Consider the following 14,038-nt stretch of genomic DNA (forward strand, 5'->3'; position numbering starts at 1 on the left):
GATGATTTGCAACACTGTTTTTCATATACTACAAAAACATCCTTCTCTGAATGATTTTGGTTCCTGTTCGTTTTCTTTTCAGTGCTTACCATGGTCACCTATCATCTTTAATTGAGATCAGTCCGTATAAATTCCGAAAGGGCAAAGATGTCAAGAAAGAATTTGTGCATGTGGTAAGTGTCTTACAATCCAAGAATCAGAAAGTTAGAACTGGAAGAATGTCTAATGATAATCCAGTCCGATCCTTCCATCGAAATGAAACTATGGAAAGAAACTAAGATTTAAAGCAGTTTTGTGACTTACTAAAGTCAAAAAGCTAGTTAATGGCAGGATGTTGTTTAAAATTCATTGATGAGTGTCACAATGAACAAATTAGTATAGTGGTAGTGAAAGCCAGTATTCACAGTTGTCATTTTATTTTTCTTGCTTTTGGTCTTCAATTACTTTTTCTGTCACTGATGCCAGCCTGAAATTCAGAGTTGACTCTACTGTGTATGGATGTCTTAAATTGCTCCATGCTAAATTATTATATAGAGTTATGAAGTAAAATAAATCGGAAAGCCAATAAAGAAGTAAATCAAATTGTTGAAACCGGAAAGCTCATTTGGTTTAGGGGCGCCTGGGTGGCTCAGCTGGTTGAGCATCTGACTCTTGTTTTCATCTCAGGTCATGATCCCAGGGTTCGTGGGATTAAGCTCCACATCAGCCTTCGTGCTGAGCTTGGAGCCTGCTTAAGAGTCTCTTTCTCAGGGCATCTGGGTGGCTCAGTCAGTTAAGCGTCCAACTTCGATCCAGGTCATGATCTCATGGTTTATGAGTTTGAGCCCTACTTTGGGCTCTGTGCTGACAGCTCGGAGCCTGGAGCCTGCTTCGGATTCTGTGTCTCCCTCTCTCTGCCCCTTCGTTGATTACACTGTGTCTCTCTATCTCTCTCAAAAATAAATACACATTAGGGCGCCTGGGTGGCTCAGTGGGTTAAGCGTCTAACTCTTTATCTGGGCTCAGGCTTTATCATGATCTCACAATTCGTGAGTTCAGGCCCCACGCTGGGCTCTGTCAGTGCTGACAGCTCAGAGCCTGCTCTGGATTCTCTCTCTCCCCCTTTCTCTCTGCCCCTTGCCTGCTTACTCATGTGCTTGTTCTCTCTCTCTCTCTCTCTCTCTGTCTCAAAATAAATAAATAAACAAAACAAAAAAATCAAAACCCATTTTAAAGTGAATAAAGAAACATTAAAAAAACAAAAAAGATTCTCTCTCTCAATGAGAGGCCCAGGTGGCTCAGTTGGTTGAACATCCAACTCTTGATTTTGGCTCAGGTTATAATCTTACAGTCCTGGAATTGAGCCCTCAATAGGCTCCACACACTGAGCGTGAAGCCTGTTTGGGATTCTCTCTCTCTCTCAAAATAAATAAATAAACTTTAAAGATTCTCTCTCTCTGTCTCCCTCTGCCTCTCTCCCTTGCACACCCCCTCTCCCTCGTTCTCTAAAATAAAAATGAAAATGAAAATAAATTAATTTGCTTTAATTAAGGATCATAGACTTAAGAGAATCATCAATTCCTTCTTTCAGAACATTAAGATCTGGCATCAGTGCTAAGGCATTGTAGGTTTTGGAATGATTACATTTTGCTATATAGTTGGTAAGTGTTGGTTTGTTTTCAATATAGAATAGTTAATATAAAGTTTCAAATAGGAAAATCACACTTGTTGGTTTGAATTTGCTCTTTGTTCGAGCAGAGATGCAATCTTTAGTTATAAGGGTCTAGGAGCACAGCCAAGCTCCTGTTCTCAATGCAAAGATTTCAGTCCTCAGAGAATTCAGAAGTGTTAAAGAAAAAGAAACAGAAGAACTAGAGCCACTTAAATCCACATGGTCATCTTTCTAATATGCTCTTGTGGGGGAATGCCTGTTTTTAAGTTTTATTTATTTATTTTGAGAGAGAGAACTGTACACGCAGGCGAAGAACAGAAAGAGAGGGGGAGAGAGAGAATACCAGGCAGGCTCCACACTGTCAGCAGAGAGCCCCACTCAGGGTTCGATCCCTTGAACCATGAGATAAAGATCTGAGCTGAAATCAAGAGTCCGACACTTAACTGACTGAGCCGCCCAGACACCCAGATATGCCTTTTTTTAAGGCTCATTTGTCCAAACGGTAAATCGTGAGAAATTCTACCATTTGATTGTTCTCAGGCACCAACTCCAGATACTTACAGAGGAAAATACAGAGAGGATCATGCAGACCCAGCCAGCGCGTATGCAGATGAAGTGAAGAAAATTATTGAAGAAGCTCTTAACAGTGGAAGGAAGGTTTGTATTTGCAGCTTTGCAAACATCTTAACATCATTTGTAACATGGATTGAAATCATTGCAAAACATTGGAGAGGTGAAGAAGGATTAGATCTCAATGCCCTTTCTGTTCTTCTCTGCTTACATTTCACTTGGTTCATATTTTTTAAAGTTCATTAGTACAATTGTGCCTCTAAAACTATTTTTATTTATTCTGGAAATGCAATCACTATGGCCATTCCAAAACTGGTGGCTTAATTCTCACCTTCCCAGTGGGATGCAGACTGTGGTCCAAAGGGGTAGGGAAGAGAGTAGATTAGGAAAGACTCTTGCACAGTGGCTCTGGAGACTCAGAACCAGTGCGGGCTCCTGGCCCCAGGACATCGTGGTGCTTCCCTTGAACTGGTTCAACTTTCCTGAAGCTGTGGAGCCTGCGGTAGCCAAGGCAGACAACATGTTTCCCCAATCTGAACCTAGACTTCGAAGACAGAACCAGAATCCCCCAGAGTAAGAAAAAGAGTTTCCATTTTCTTAGTCTTCACCCTACTATCTTTAGCTTAACATCAGTTCTCAGCCCATTTGGGGGTTACACATGTGCTTTGCTGTTAATGTTTATTTTTGAGAGGGAAAGAGAAAAAACAAGAGCAAGGGAAGAGAGAGACACAGAATCCAAAGCAGGTTCCAGGTTCTGAGCTGTCAGTACAGAGCCTGATGCAAGGCTCAAACTTACTAACCGTGAGATCATGACCTGAGCTGAAGTCAGACAATTAACCGGCTGAGCCACCCAGGTGCCCTGACGTGTGATTTACCTTTAAACTGGCTTATGGCATCAGCATGGCAATATAAGTATCTTAACTGAGATGAAAAGGAAGCCTTTGCTTTTTCCAATTCAGGCACTTTTATCTTAGTGCCTGGAGAGTCAGTTGCATTTCTTAACTCTTTTCTTTCCATCCTGTTCACTTTCCATCTTCAGATGTGATATCTGCTCAGCCAGCCCTCCTTCAGCTCCACTGTTACTGGGAGCTTCCTATGCTTTCCATTTTGTTTGTTTGTTTTGTTTTGTTTTCTGGCTTTTCTTATTCAAGTGTCGCCCATTCTTCCTTACACAAATGGTAACTGCTTCCAGGGAAATGTTTACATTGAGAAGCTCACATGGTCTTCTTGTTGCTGCAAAGGTTCAGATAGCTTTCTGAGCACATTAGCATTCGGTAATTGTTGAATTGATGCCGTCCTGTTAAAATGCTGAAAGCAACAAGCAAGCAGATGGATTCTTCAGAATATTAGATGTGCTTACAAAGTCAGGGAATTTTAGAGAAGCAGTCTCTTAAGTCCAGTGGCTTCATGTTATAGCTAATAAATGAAATACTCCAAAGTGAAGAACTTAAGCCAAGGTAATACAGTTACTAAGATGTAGTCTGGTTCTCTCGACTTCGTATCTTATACTATTTCTATGCTTTCTCCTCATGATTCAGTGTTATCTATTTTCTGCCCGCCCCCCTTTTCTTCCCCTCTAGAGCATTTCATCTGCGATTCCTTTTGTGAACTGCCTAATTCCGTTGAGTTATGCCTGGTTCAGGGTCAGAACTAGAAGTAAGGCACAGTAATTAAAGCCTATGGCCACAAGTCCCTCTCCCCTTTCCTTAGAGCAAATTCCAGGCGCAAGCAATCCTCATTCACCAAACCGAGGAAAACAGGTGCCACAGGAATGGGTTTAGAACCTGGGTAATTGTTTAGAAGTTCATATCAAAGACTGATAAAAACTTCATTCTCGTTCAGCCAGTCCTAATGAAAACACTGCATTTAAATTAAGAACGGAGAAATGGAGGTTTCCCTCTCCTCCGTTTCTCATGGTAGTTTCACTGGTAACTGTGGAGTTTTCAGGAACTGAGGCTTCAGATCAGTTGCTTTTCCAGCACGGACATCTTTTCTTGGTCATCAGATGGCCTATCTGACACCTACCACGGGCACATTCCCACCCAAAATAACTCACTCTGTAAGAAGTCCTCGTTTTTAGGGGGTTCAAGGGGGACCTAATGGACTTTGACCCCATCTTCTCTTGTGTAGATTGCTGCCTTTATTGCTGAATCCATGCAGAGTTGTGGCGGACAAATAATTCCTCCAGCAGGCTACTTCCAGAAAGTGGCAGAGTATGTACTTGACTTGGGCATCCTTGGTCAGACTGAAGGCTCTGTGACAGTTATACAAGGCCATACTGGTTAAAATATTGAAGTACTTCCAGACTAGCTGATAAAGAGCCACTTAGGCATGCCTGCCACACCAGGACTCCCTGGAACCCTTCCACTTTCCCAAGATCCAACAAATAAAGGGTTTACACATGGTCCAGCCGGGGGGCCTCCGGGACCCTGCTCCGTTCCCCAGCCTGGCATCCTCTCTGGCCAGTGCCCATGCTGACGATTAGTAAAATTTGAAGATTAACCCTGCTAAACACTCCTTCCTCTTCACTTCTTTCTCTTCTCACTTAAAATACCACAGTAGAGCTTACTTTAAGCGGCACAAACCTACATAATATAGAATATGTCTAATCTGGAAATTACGTGATTATATTGCAAAGTCAGTGACATCACGTAGATGCATTGGGGATTTGAGTGCTGAAATGTTTTTGACAGTGATTACAAACCTCAGGTCAACAACATTTTTTCAAGTCCTTCCATAATCTGTATCTTTGAGGGTGGGTTTGGGGACCCTCCGTGACCCGAAGGCTTTGGATTTCCTTTTTGCTTTTCAGGTATGTACACAGAGCGGGAGGTGTGTTTATAGCTGATGAAGTTCAGGTGGGCTTCGGCCGAGTTGGGAAACATTTCTGGAGCTTCCAAATGCATGGTGAAGACTTTGTTCCGGACATTGTCACAATGGGGAAACCAATGGGCAATGGCCACCCAATGGCATGCGTTGTAACAACCAGAGAAATCGCAGAAGCCTTCAGCAGTTCCGGGATGGAATACTTCAATACGGTAAATTTTGGCCTTCCAGTTTACATAAGAGGGAAAAATAATGTGTGTTCTTACACTTCTTGCCAATGTGGAAAAGAATAAAATTCAGGACTGCCAGCCAACCACCCCAGGACTCTAGCCAAATTTTGATCTAACCATATTTCATTCTATCTGGCATAATTCTCCTTGCATTTTTCTTTGTGTATCTTCCCCCTTCGTAAAATGATTAATTGTTCCCATGATAAATGGTTGCCTTACTAAACTCTACAGCTTATGTGTCATTATGATCATCTTTATTTTGTGTCGCATTTAAATTCCCCAAACATTTCTAAAGTGATTAGATGATACAGTACTATAAATGTTACATGGCTGTCACAGGAGATTCTAAACTTTCTATCTTTGGGGAATTTTATTTCCTTGGTTTTACCCCCAAAAGTCATGAACTTTAAGCTTGGAAAAATTATAGTTTCTACAGTATGTGTGTTAGGACTCGTGACAACTAAAAGTAAGATTCAAATCAAGGACATAAATTATTTGGAGAAAAGGTCATTGCTTAGCTGTTTTCACACAACTGTTTAGGGGCAGGAGCCCATATCCCCCTCACCAAACCACACTCCAAAATTCTTAGTTCCCAACGCAGTGTCTCATTTTTGTTTGGATGAACTAATAAATTCCATGATAGTCCTTCATATTAATTATGTGGCATGGAGAATATAATTTGGAATGAGTTTTTGCTCAGTCATAAATAAATAGAATCACATATTCTAAAGCTTAAAAGTTTACATCGCAAGAGAAAAACTTACTGAAATTATATCTTATAAATTTTTTCATATAGTTTATTTATTTTTGAGACAGAAAGAGACAGAGCATGAGTGGGGGAAAGGCAGAGAGAGAGGGAGACACAGAATCTGAAACAGGCTCCAGTCTCTGAACTGTCAGCACAGAGCCCAACGCAGGGCTCGAACCCACGAACCATGGGTTCATGACCTGAGCTAAAGTCGGATGCTTAACTGACTGAGCCACCCAGGCGCCCCTGAAATTATATCTTTACCTGCTTATGTATGAGCCAAATTTCTCATAGGTGAAGCAATATCACTAATTCAACTATTATGTTTTCTTTTACCTTTTTTCTGCAGTATGGAGGAAATCCAGTATCTTCTGCTATTGGTTTGGCTGTTCTGAATGTAATTGAAAATGAAGACCTTCAAGGAAATGCCACTAGAGTGGGGGATTATCTTACTGAATTACTCAATAAACAGAAGGCTAAACATACTTTGATAGGAGATATCAGGTGTGCTTATCATGAGAGTGTCATATGGTTACTCACTTTACCAAATGAAAATAGCTTATCTTATAAATTTAAAATAAATGACATAAAATTAAATCTAGAAACCACTGAAAAACAGAAAACAAAATGTGTTCTTCATCCAGAACTCTGACATCACCACTGTTAACTTTTGGGTATATATCTTTCTTGACTTTTATACTTAATAAATAAATAAATAAATAAAGCCAATATAATTTCAGCCTGTAAAAGATGAGAAGAAGGAGCTTAAAGTAACTCTAAGTAATTTATCAAAAACTATTGAAAATGACATCCTGGAGGGGCACCTGTGTGGCTCAGTAGGTTAATCATCCAGCTGCAGCTCAGGACATGATCTTGAGGTTTGCAGGTCCGAGACCCTCACTGGGCTCTCTACTGTCAGCAAAGAGCCCGCTTCAGATCCTCTATGTGCCCCCCTACACTTCCCCCACTTATTCTCTCTCTCTCTCAAAAATAAACATTTTTTAAAAATAAATAAACAAGTAATTAAAATGACATTTTGGAAAACTTGATATTTTTTGATAAACATTAAATATTTACCATCATTAATGTACTGAGACGCTAAATAGTATGAAAAGGTTGTTTTTAAGACTTTCTTTTACAGTTAAGAAAAAAAAACTTATGACAAAAACAACTTGGTTCAAAAACTAGAAAGACCTGTGATGCTGGGTTGATATCTTGGATCAGTTAGAATCAATAACAGTTACCCCTACAGGGAATCATATCCAGCTTCAAATTAAAATGAGGTTTGGGGACAATGTTAACCTTTTGTGACAATGCAGTGTCTGATAGAGCATCTGTCAAATTTTCTGTTTACCTTCCTCAGGGGCATTGGCCTGTTTATCGGAATTGACTTGGTGAAGGACCAGCAGAAAAGGACTCCCGCCACAGATGAGGCTCAACATGTCATCTATAAGTAAATGCACCACCCCCCCACCACCACCTGACTGATGTCCTGTTTTCACACAACTGTTTAGGACTTGAAAGATGTCCCTCCCCCCAATCTGAAAGCTTCTTTTACTTCCTCCCACTTCTCCAAATAAGGGAAGTTTGAGACACATGCATTAGAATATTGAACTGCTCTGTGTTCACATCATTCTTTATTTTTTAGAGGGAGAGGGAGCCCTTTTGCAAGTAGGGGAGCGGAAGAGAAAGAGAGACAGAGAATCCCAAGCAGGTTCTACACCATTAGTGTGGAGCCCAATTCAGGCCTGGATCTCATGACCCTGAGATCATGACCAGAGCTAGAATCAAGAGTCAACGCTTAACTGACTGAGCCACCCAAGTGCCCCTACATTATTCTTAAATAATCTTAGTTACCATTTGTGTGCACTCACACATATTTCCTGCACTCATTAGGATGAAAGAAAAGCGAGTGCTTCTCAGTGCTGATGGACCTCATAGAAACGTGCTTAAAATAAAACCACCTATGTGCTTCACTGAAGAAGATGCCAAGTTTATGGTGGACCAACTCGATGAGATTCTAACAGGTCTGTTCACAGGTGTTTAAGATGCCACCCTGTCCCATACCCGGTCATACATGACTGTGCAGGTTGTTCTTCCTAACAGAAGTGAAGGCAGTTGGAAATGGACATGTGACTTTGTATATAGAACTAGAAAAAGATAGATGAAAATAATAAATATGTACACTCTTAGTTAAAAAAGAATTTTCTGTTTTCACTCCCATAACTACAGATCTAGGTTTACAGATCTACATAGGCTGAACTGCTTGACCTGTGCATTTCACTTATTACATTTAACTTTTGAGGTTTTTGTTTGCCATTCAGAATTACCCTGTCATAGGAATTTTGCTTTGCTTACCTATATGATATAATTAGGTAGGTTAATTTGTTTTTCTGTTATGAGCATAAACTGAGATTGAAAGTAAATTAGGAATGTAAGAGCCATGTTGAAAAACATAGCTTACTATCAAATGTTAAGACATTTTTGGTTTTGCTTCAGTTATATTTTTAAGATTCAACTTCTCTGCTCCCTTCTCAGACTTTTGGAGTTGGGTAAGGCTGATAAGCCAGGATTCAATATAACATGCAACATAGATGATGATCAATCTTGGAAAACTTGAGAATCAGCCCAAGTTATTTGTAATGCAGTCACTGTTTTTGGACCAAGGGTATGCTCACACCCACACCTGGCACACATTCCTCCCACACCTGCATTAACGCTGGTCTTTTTGAAGGGCCGGGTGGAAGAAAGAGTGTAGGTTAGGCAAATCTGTCACCATTGCTTCAAAGCCATCTCAGAGCTTGGGCATTAATAATGGTGGGCCAAAGAATTCCCTTTGAATACAGTGAACAAGGCATAGCTATCAGGCTCAGTGCTACTTGTAAATGACAATGATGGAGTGCTGCAATAAAAGTTGAAAAGCAACAATTCTAACAGTGACATGCTTTAAACATAATGACATTTACTTCTTGATTCTTCATGAAAGGTACTTCAATAAATACCAAAAATGTTTTTTTTTAACTTTTTTAATGTTTATTTATTGGGGAGGGGGCGTGTGAGATGGGGAGGAAAATAGAGAGGGAGACACAGAACCTGAAGCAGGCTCCAAGCTCTGAGCTGTCAGCACAGAGCCCGATGTGGGGCTCGAACTCACAAACTGTGAGATTATAACCTGAACCAAAGTTGAATGCTTAACCGACTGAGCCACCCAGGGGGCCCCAAAAATGTTTTTTTTTAATATTTTTATGTTATCCCATCTTCTCCACTGTATCTCCCTTGATGTAGTTGTAGAAGAAGCCATTGGAGCCAAAAGTGAGAGTGTGACTTCTGAGAACACTTCATGCAGAACAAAGGTAAGAGTCTGCTACTCTATGTTTAGGGGAAAAGGCTAAAACTTTGGAAACTTAACTAAAAGGAATGCAAATTTAAAAAATTGTACAATAACCTTTAGAGTAAAATCCGCCTTTCCTAGGGTGGGCTTACTGTTGCCATTTTGAGTGCACAATTAACTTTCAAGGCAAGTGTCCTACCGATTGAAAGGAATAAAGCCAAAGAACCATTCTTCCAGAATCATTCCCATACTCCCCCGCCCCCCCCCAAAAAAGTCCCCAGGCCTGCAAAGGGGGCCTTCAAAATACACAGAGAAATTATTACAAATGTCCTAAGCTTCCTCCTGTTGGAGGCTCACCTGACACTGTGGATTCCCGCACACCCATCCTTTTTTTTTTTTTAATGTTTATTTTTGAGAGAGAGAGAGAGAATGCAAGTGGGGGAGGGGCAGAGACAGAAGGACACACAGACCCCGAAGCAGGCTCCAAGCTCTGAGCTGTCAGCACAAAGTCTGATGCGGGGCTCGAACTCACGAACTGAGATCATGACCTGAGCCAAAGTCAGACACTTAACCAACTAAACCACCCAGGCGCCCCACTGCACACCACTCTTTTAAAGAGCAGCAGAAGCATTAGCAGTGTGGCTTCAAAATGCCAGAGTTTGGTCCTGAAGTGAACTAAAGTATAAATCTCAAACCCTGGAGCCTGAGAACCATCTGGCACTAAGTGGCCTAGTTTCTGCATTTGATGTGCTTCCAGCAGAGGGCCTTTCCATTCTCTCCCTGAGCTGCCCAGGGTGTGAGAAAGAGCTCCCCAGCTCAGGACACAGAAAGGCAAAAACTTGAGAGGCTTTGTTGCATAATTTGCTATTTGTTTATGACTTGGATGAATGAAGGAACACTCAGTGCCTCGAAGCCGGCCTCACGTACAGCCCTGTCAGCAAGGTCCTTTTCCTCGTGGAAAAACATTAGGCCCTTTGAGAGCAAATGATTTGCTAACAGGACTGCTTCTGTTTTTTGGTGGAACACAAACCGATTCTAGAAATCAATTCTTACCTGCAATTTAAAAGCAGCTTGTCAAGTCTAGGACAGGATCCGTAGCTGAGAACTGGGCAAGCATTGAAAAGGAGCTTACAAAAAACGGAGTTCCCAGTGAGAATCAGACACCGAAGTTAGTACACATGCTCCTGAAATTTTGGCTTGGAGTCCCAGATTTAAAAAAAAAAAAAAAATTATGTTCATTTATTTTTGAGAGACACGGTATGAACGAGTGGGGGAAAGGCAGAGAGAGGGAGACACAGAATCTGAAGCAACCACCAAGGTCTAGGCTATCAGCACAGAGCCGGATGCAGGGCTCAAACTCACAAGCTGTGAGATCGTGACCTGAGCCAAAGTCGGACACTTAACCCCTGAGCCACCCAGGCACCCCCTGGAGTCTCAGATTTTATGCTGACCTCACATTTCAAAGGTCTGTGGAAGATATAGTGTCATGTTCGCCTGGTGGCCTGTTGAGTCCACCCTGAAGAGACCGGGTGGGGGAGAGGTGGCACACCTGCTCGAGTTTGTGTGCCTGCACCTATCTTGCAGATGCCTAACGAAGCACAGTCGGAATTGCTCAGGGACGGCACCTCAGACTCCAGAGAAAATCCCAGCCAAAAGAGAAATGGATTGTGCACAGATAAACTTTCACTGCTCAGTAAGAGGCTCAAGACATGAGAGATTAACATTTTAAAGCAGGATAAATATCCAGGATTATAGAGAATGAATGGAAGTGTCTCTTCTGTTAGTAGCTCCAGTGTACCCTCTAAAGGTATAATTTGCATTTCATTTCCATGTGTAAACAAAAAAGTAATGGAGTAAAAAGAATAAGCCAAGTGATAATCAAACCATGTCAAGATTATTAGTTCAGCCTCTAGCCTGTTAATTCCTTACTTGCGATTTCTGAAAGTATTTTATTCTACTAAACTTATGCTTCAAACTGAAGAGTAAGTTGGCAGTTTTACTTCTCATGTTTCAATGTTTGAAATGAGAGAGCAAGTCCCATTAGGTTCCATAACTTTAGAGACCTGGTGCCTTTAAATACGAATGAATCATTTTTTATTGACTTAATTTATATATTTTGGGGGTGTATAACAAAAGATGGTGTAAACCAAAACATTTTTACTGGAAAAGCGTACCTTCTTTTGCAGAGATTATTAGGGGTGGCAAAACTCAAAGCCATTTGGAAAAAATCACATACAGCAAATGTTTAGAAGTAAATGGATAAATCCAGGGCACCTGGGTGGCTCAGTTGGGTAAGCATCCAAGTCTTGGTTTCAGCTCAGGTCTTGATCTCACGGTTTGTGAGTTCAAGGCATGGGTCTGTCTCTGTGCTGACAGCACAGAGCCTGCCTGGGATTTTGCCTCCTTCTCTGCCTCTCCGCTACTCACGCTCACACTCTGTCTCAAAAATAAATACACGTTTTTTTAAAAAGAAGTAAATGGATAAATTAGACCTGGTGGAGGACTAGGTTAATCAATATCTTGTGGAGTAGTGGTGGGGGCCTGGCAGCCGCAAAGAGGACAACAAGTATATTCAGAAACACAAACACGTGGCTGGAATGGGAGCTATAGTTAAGGCGCCGTGCTCAGTGGGGAGACCTCAGCTCTGTCTTAAGTTGTGACACCTTGTCAACTCACTTACCTGGCAAGTAGGAAATAACTTCCAACCAATCATCCTCCTTTTTCATCAAGTTGATCAGTACCCAGCACACTCCCACACACATGAGAGGGAACATGCATGCACGCCTGTGCACTGTCAACAGGCGCACACACACACTTCTAACCAGACATTGGCAAAGGGAAGTGAGGAAATGTGGGACCTCAAGATTCTCTTTGCAACAAGCTGATATCATGAGACATTCACTGAGAGGCCAATGTACTGAACTTGGAAGAAATTTGAATTTTAGTATTGACTTCCCATTATCTCTCTATCGCCTTCCTAATACTTAAACTCTGTATTTTGGTTTTTTTTCCATAAAAGAGAGACAGTAATTTTGCTATGGCTGTTTCATGATAACGGAGGTTGATGTTGAAAGGAAAATTAATTGTAAAATCTTCCTGAGTTTGTCACTAATTAAAATGCGATTTAAAAAAGCAAAGTCTCGGGGTGCCTGGGTGGCTCAGTCGGTTAAGCATCAGACCTCGGCTCAGGTAGTGATCTCACGGTTCGTGGGTTTGAGCCCCACATTGGGCTCCATGCTGACAGCTAGCTCAGAGCCTGGAGCCTGCTTCAGATTCTGTATCTCCCTCTCTCTGACCCTCCCCTGCTCACGCTGTGTCTCTCTCTCTCCCTCAGAAATAAAACATTAAAAAAAAAATGTAAAGCAAAGTCTCATTATTAAATATGTTTTCCTCCTCAAAATATAACTGACTCTGTGGATTCTGGTTGGTTAATGCTGAGGTTGATTCCTAGGAGCTGGCAAAGAGGAGGGGGTATGGAGATATCTGTGGTTGGCTTCGAAGGAACAGATAATCAGATCTTTCACAACACAAATCAGTACCCCTATAGGCACCTTCGTGGGCATGCTCAGACCGCATCTGTTCTCTTTCCTTATTGGAGAAGGTATATATGCTCAAAGAGGAAGGAGAAAACAACCCATACCCATGTTTTGTGTTTCCAAGTATAAAATACTAGAAAATTAAGACTTTATTCTTTGATATACTACCACTCTTCTTCCTTGACTATAAATTAGGTTTCCATAAAAGGGAGGAGAGATCTGGAAATAAATGACGCCTTTCTGAATGCAACAGAGACTACCTGTGTGTGAGGTTCCTGGTAATCGCTTCGCTTCATTTCCATGACATCACAATGGAGGGTGTGTCAGTTTGGGTCCTCTCTGAGCCTCTAGATGGAGTCCCAAAATAGATCTAATACCAAGATAGTTGGGAGTACAGGAGATGGATTGGGGGTAATGCCTGTGAAAGATAAAGGAGCAAAGAAGCAGTAGTCAGGAAAAGCTTTCAGGTCTGACATGTATGAAAAGAGAAGAGCCAGAGAGATTTGAGTAGGAACATCCTGGATCCACTTACCCACACATTTGGGGAGCATCTCTCTTGCTCAGGGGAGACTCAAGAAGAGTGAGCTTTATGGAGCAAACTACAACTCCTGTCACTGCAAATGGTCTCAGGGCCACAACAGTTACTCATCTCCCTTCTCCGCTACTGAAATTCCACTCGCCTGTGGCCATCACTTCTGGATGTCCTAGTAGTGGTGTGTCTCAAACCCTCATTCCTCTGGAAACTATGCCCTTCTCAAGCCAGGGCTGGGGCAGCATCCATTCACAGCTACAGTTAGACAAGGAGTGCCAAGAGACATCAGAGTGCACCATCTGAGTTTCACGTGTGTCCTGCCTCCCTCACTGCGGAATAGCAGCCCCACCTCCTCCTACAGATTGAAGTCAATTAACCCTGCCAATATGGTGACTCCAATTGCTGCTTTCTAGATGCAGGGAATCCAAGGTGCTCGGGTGTCAGTTGGAGTTTATAGGTCAGCAAGACTCTTGCTTTGTCCCTCAGCAAAAGTACACCTCTTTGGGGACCAGAGCCTGCAAGGCTATAGATCCCAGAGCTGTAGGGACAGGAAAAACAAAATTCTTCACTGAGTCATTGATGGTAAGTGGGGCCATTCCTGATTTCACCCCTTG

At 41.8% G+C, this 14,038-nt stretch overlaps 1 protein-coding gene across 3 annotated transcripts in view; it reads left to right on the forward strand.

Moving 5' to 3' along the window:
- The window catches only part of ETNPPL (ethanolamine-phosphate phospho-lyase), a 34,743-nt gene that overhangs the window by 8,266 nt on the left and 12,439 nt on the right, over positions 1–14,038 (forward strand). For 2 of the 3 annotated variants that reach the window (XM_039238756.1, XM_039238757.1), the window contains exons 5-12: positions 83–173; positions 2,192–2,308; positions 4,352–4,434; positions 5,034–5,259; positions 6,375–6,529; positions 7,389–7,478; positions 7,922–8,052; positions 9,311–9,378. In XM_039238756.1, the coding sequence (XP_039094687.1) occupies positions 83–173; positions 2,192–2,308; positions 4,352–4,434; positions 5,034–5,259; positions 6,375–6,529; positions 7,389–7,478; positions 7,922–8,052; positions 9,311–9,378 (961 nt within the window). Of the gene's footprint in view, positions 1–82; positions 174–2,191; positions 2,309–4,351; positions 4,435–5,033; positions 5,260–6,374; positions 6,530–7,388; positions 7,479–7,921; positions 8,053–9,310; positions 9,379–10,940; positions 11,652–14,038 lie in introns of those variants that run through there. The other variant, XM_039238755.1, reaches the window with a different exon arrangement.

The sequence above is a fragment of the Hyaena hyaena genome, unplaced genomic scaffold (assembly GCF_003009895.1).
Source record: "Hyaena hyaena isolate Hyena2069 unplaced genomic scaffold, ASM300989v1 scaffold_146, whole genome shotgun sequence".
Classification (NCBI taxonomy): Eukaryota; Metazoa; Chordata; class Mammalia; order Carnivora; family Hyaenidae; genus Hyaena; species Hyaena hyaena.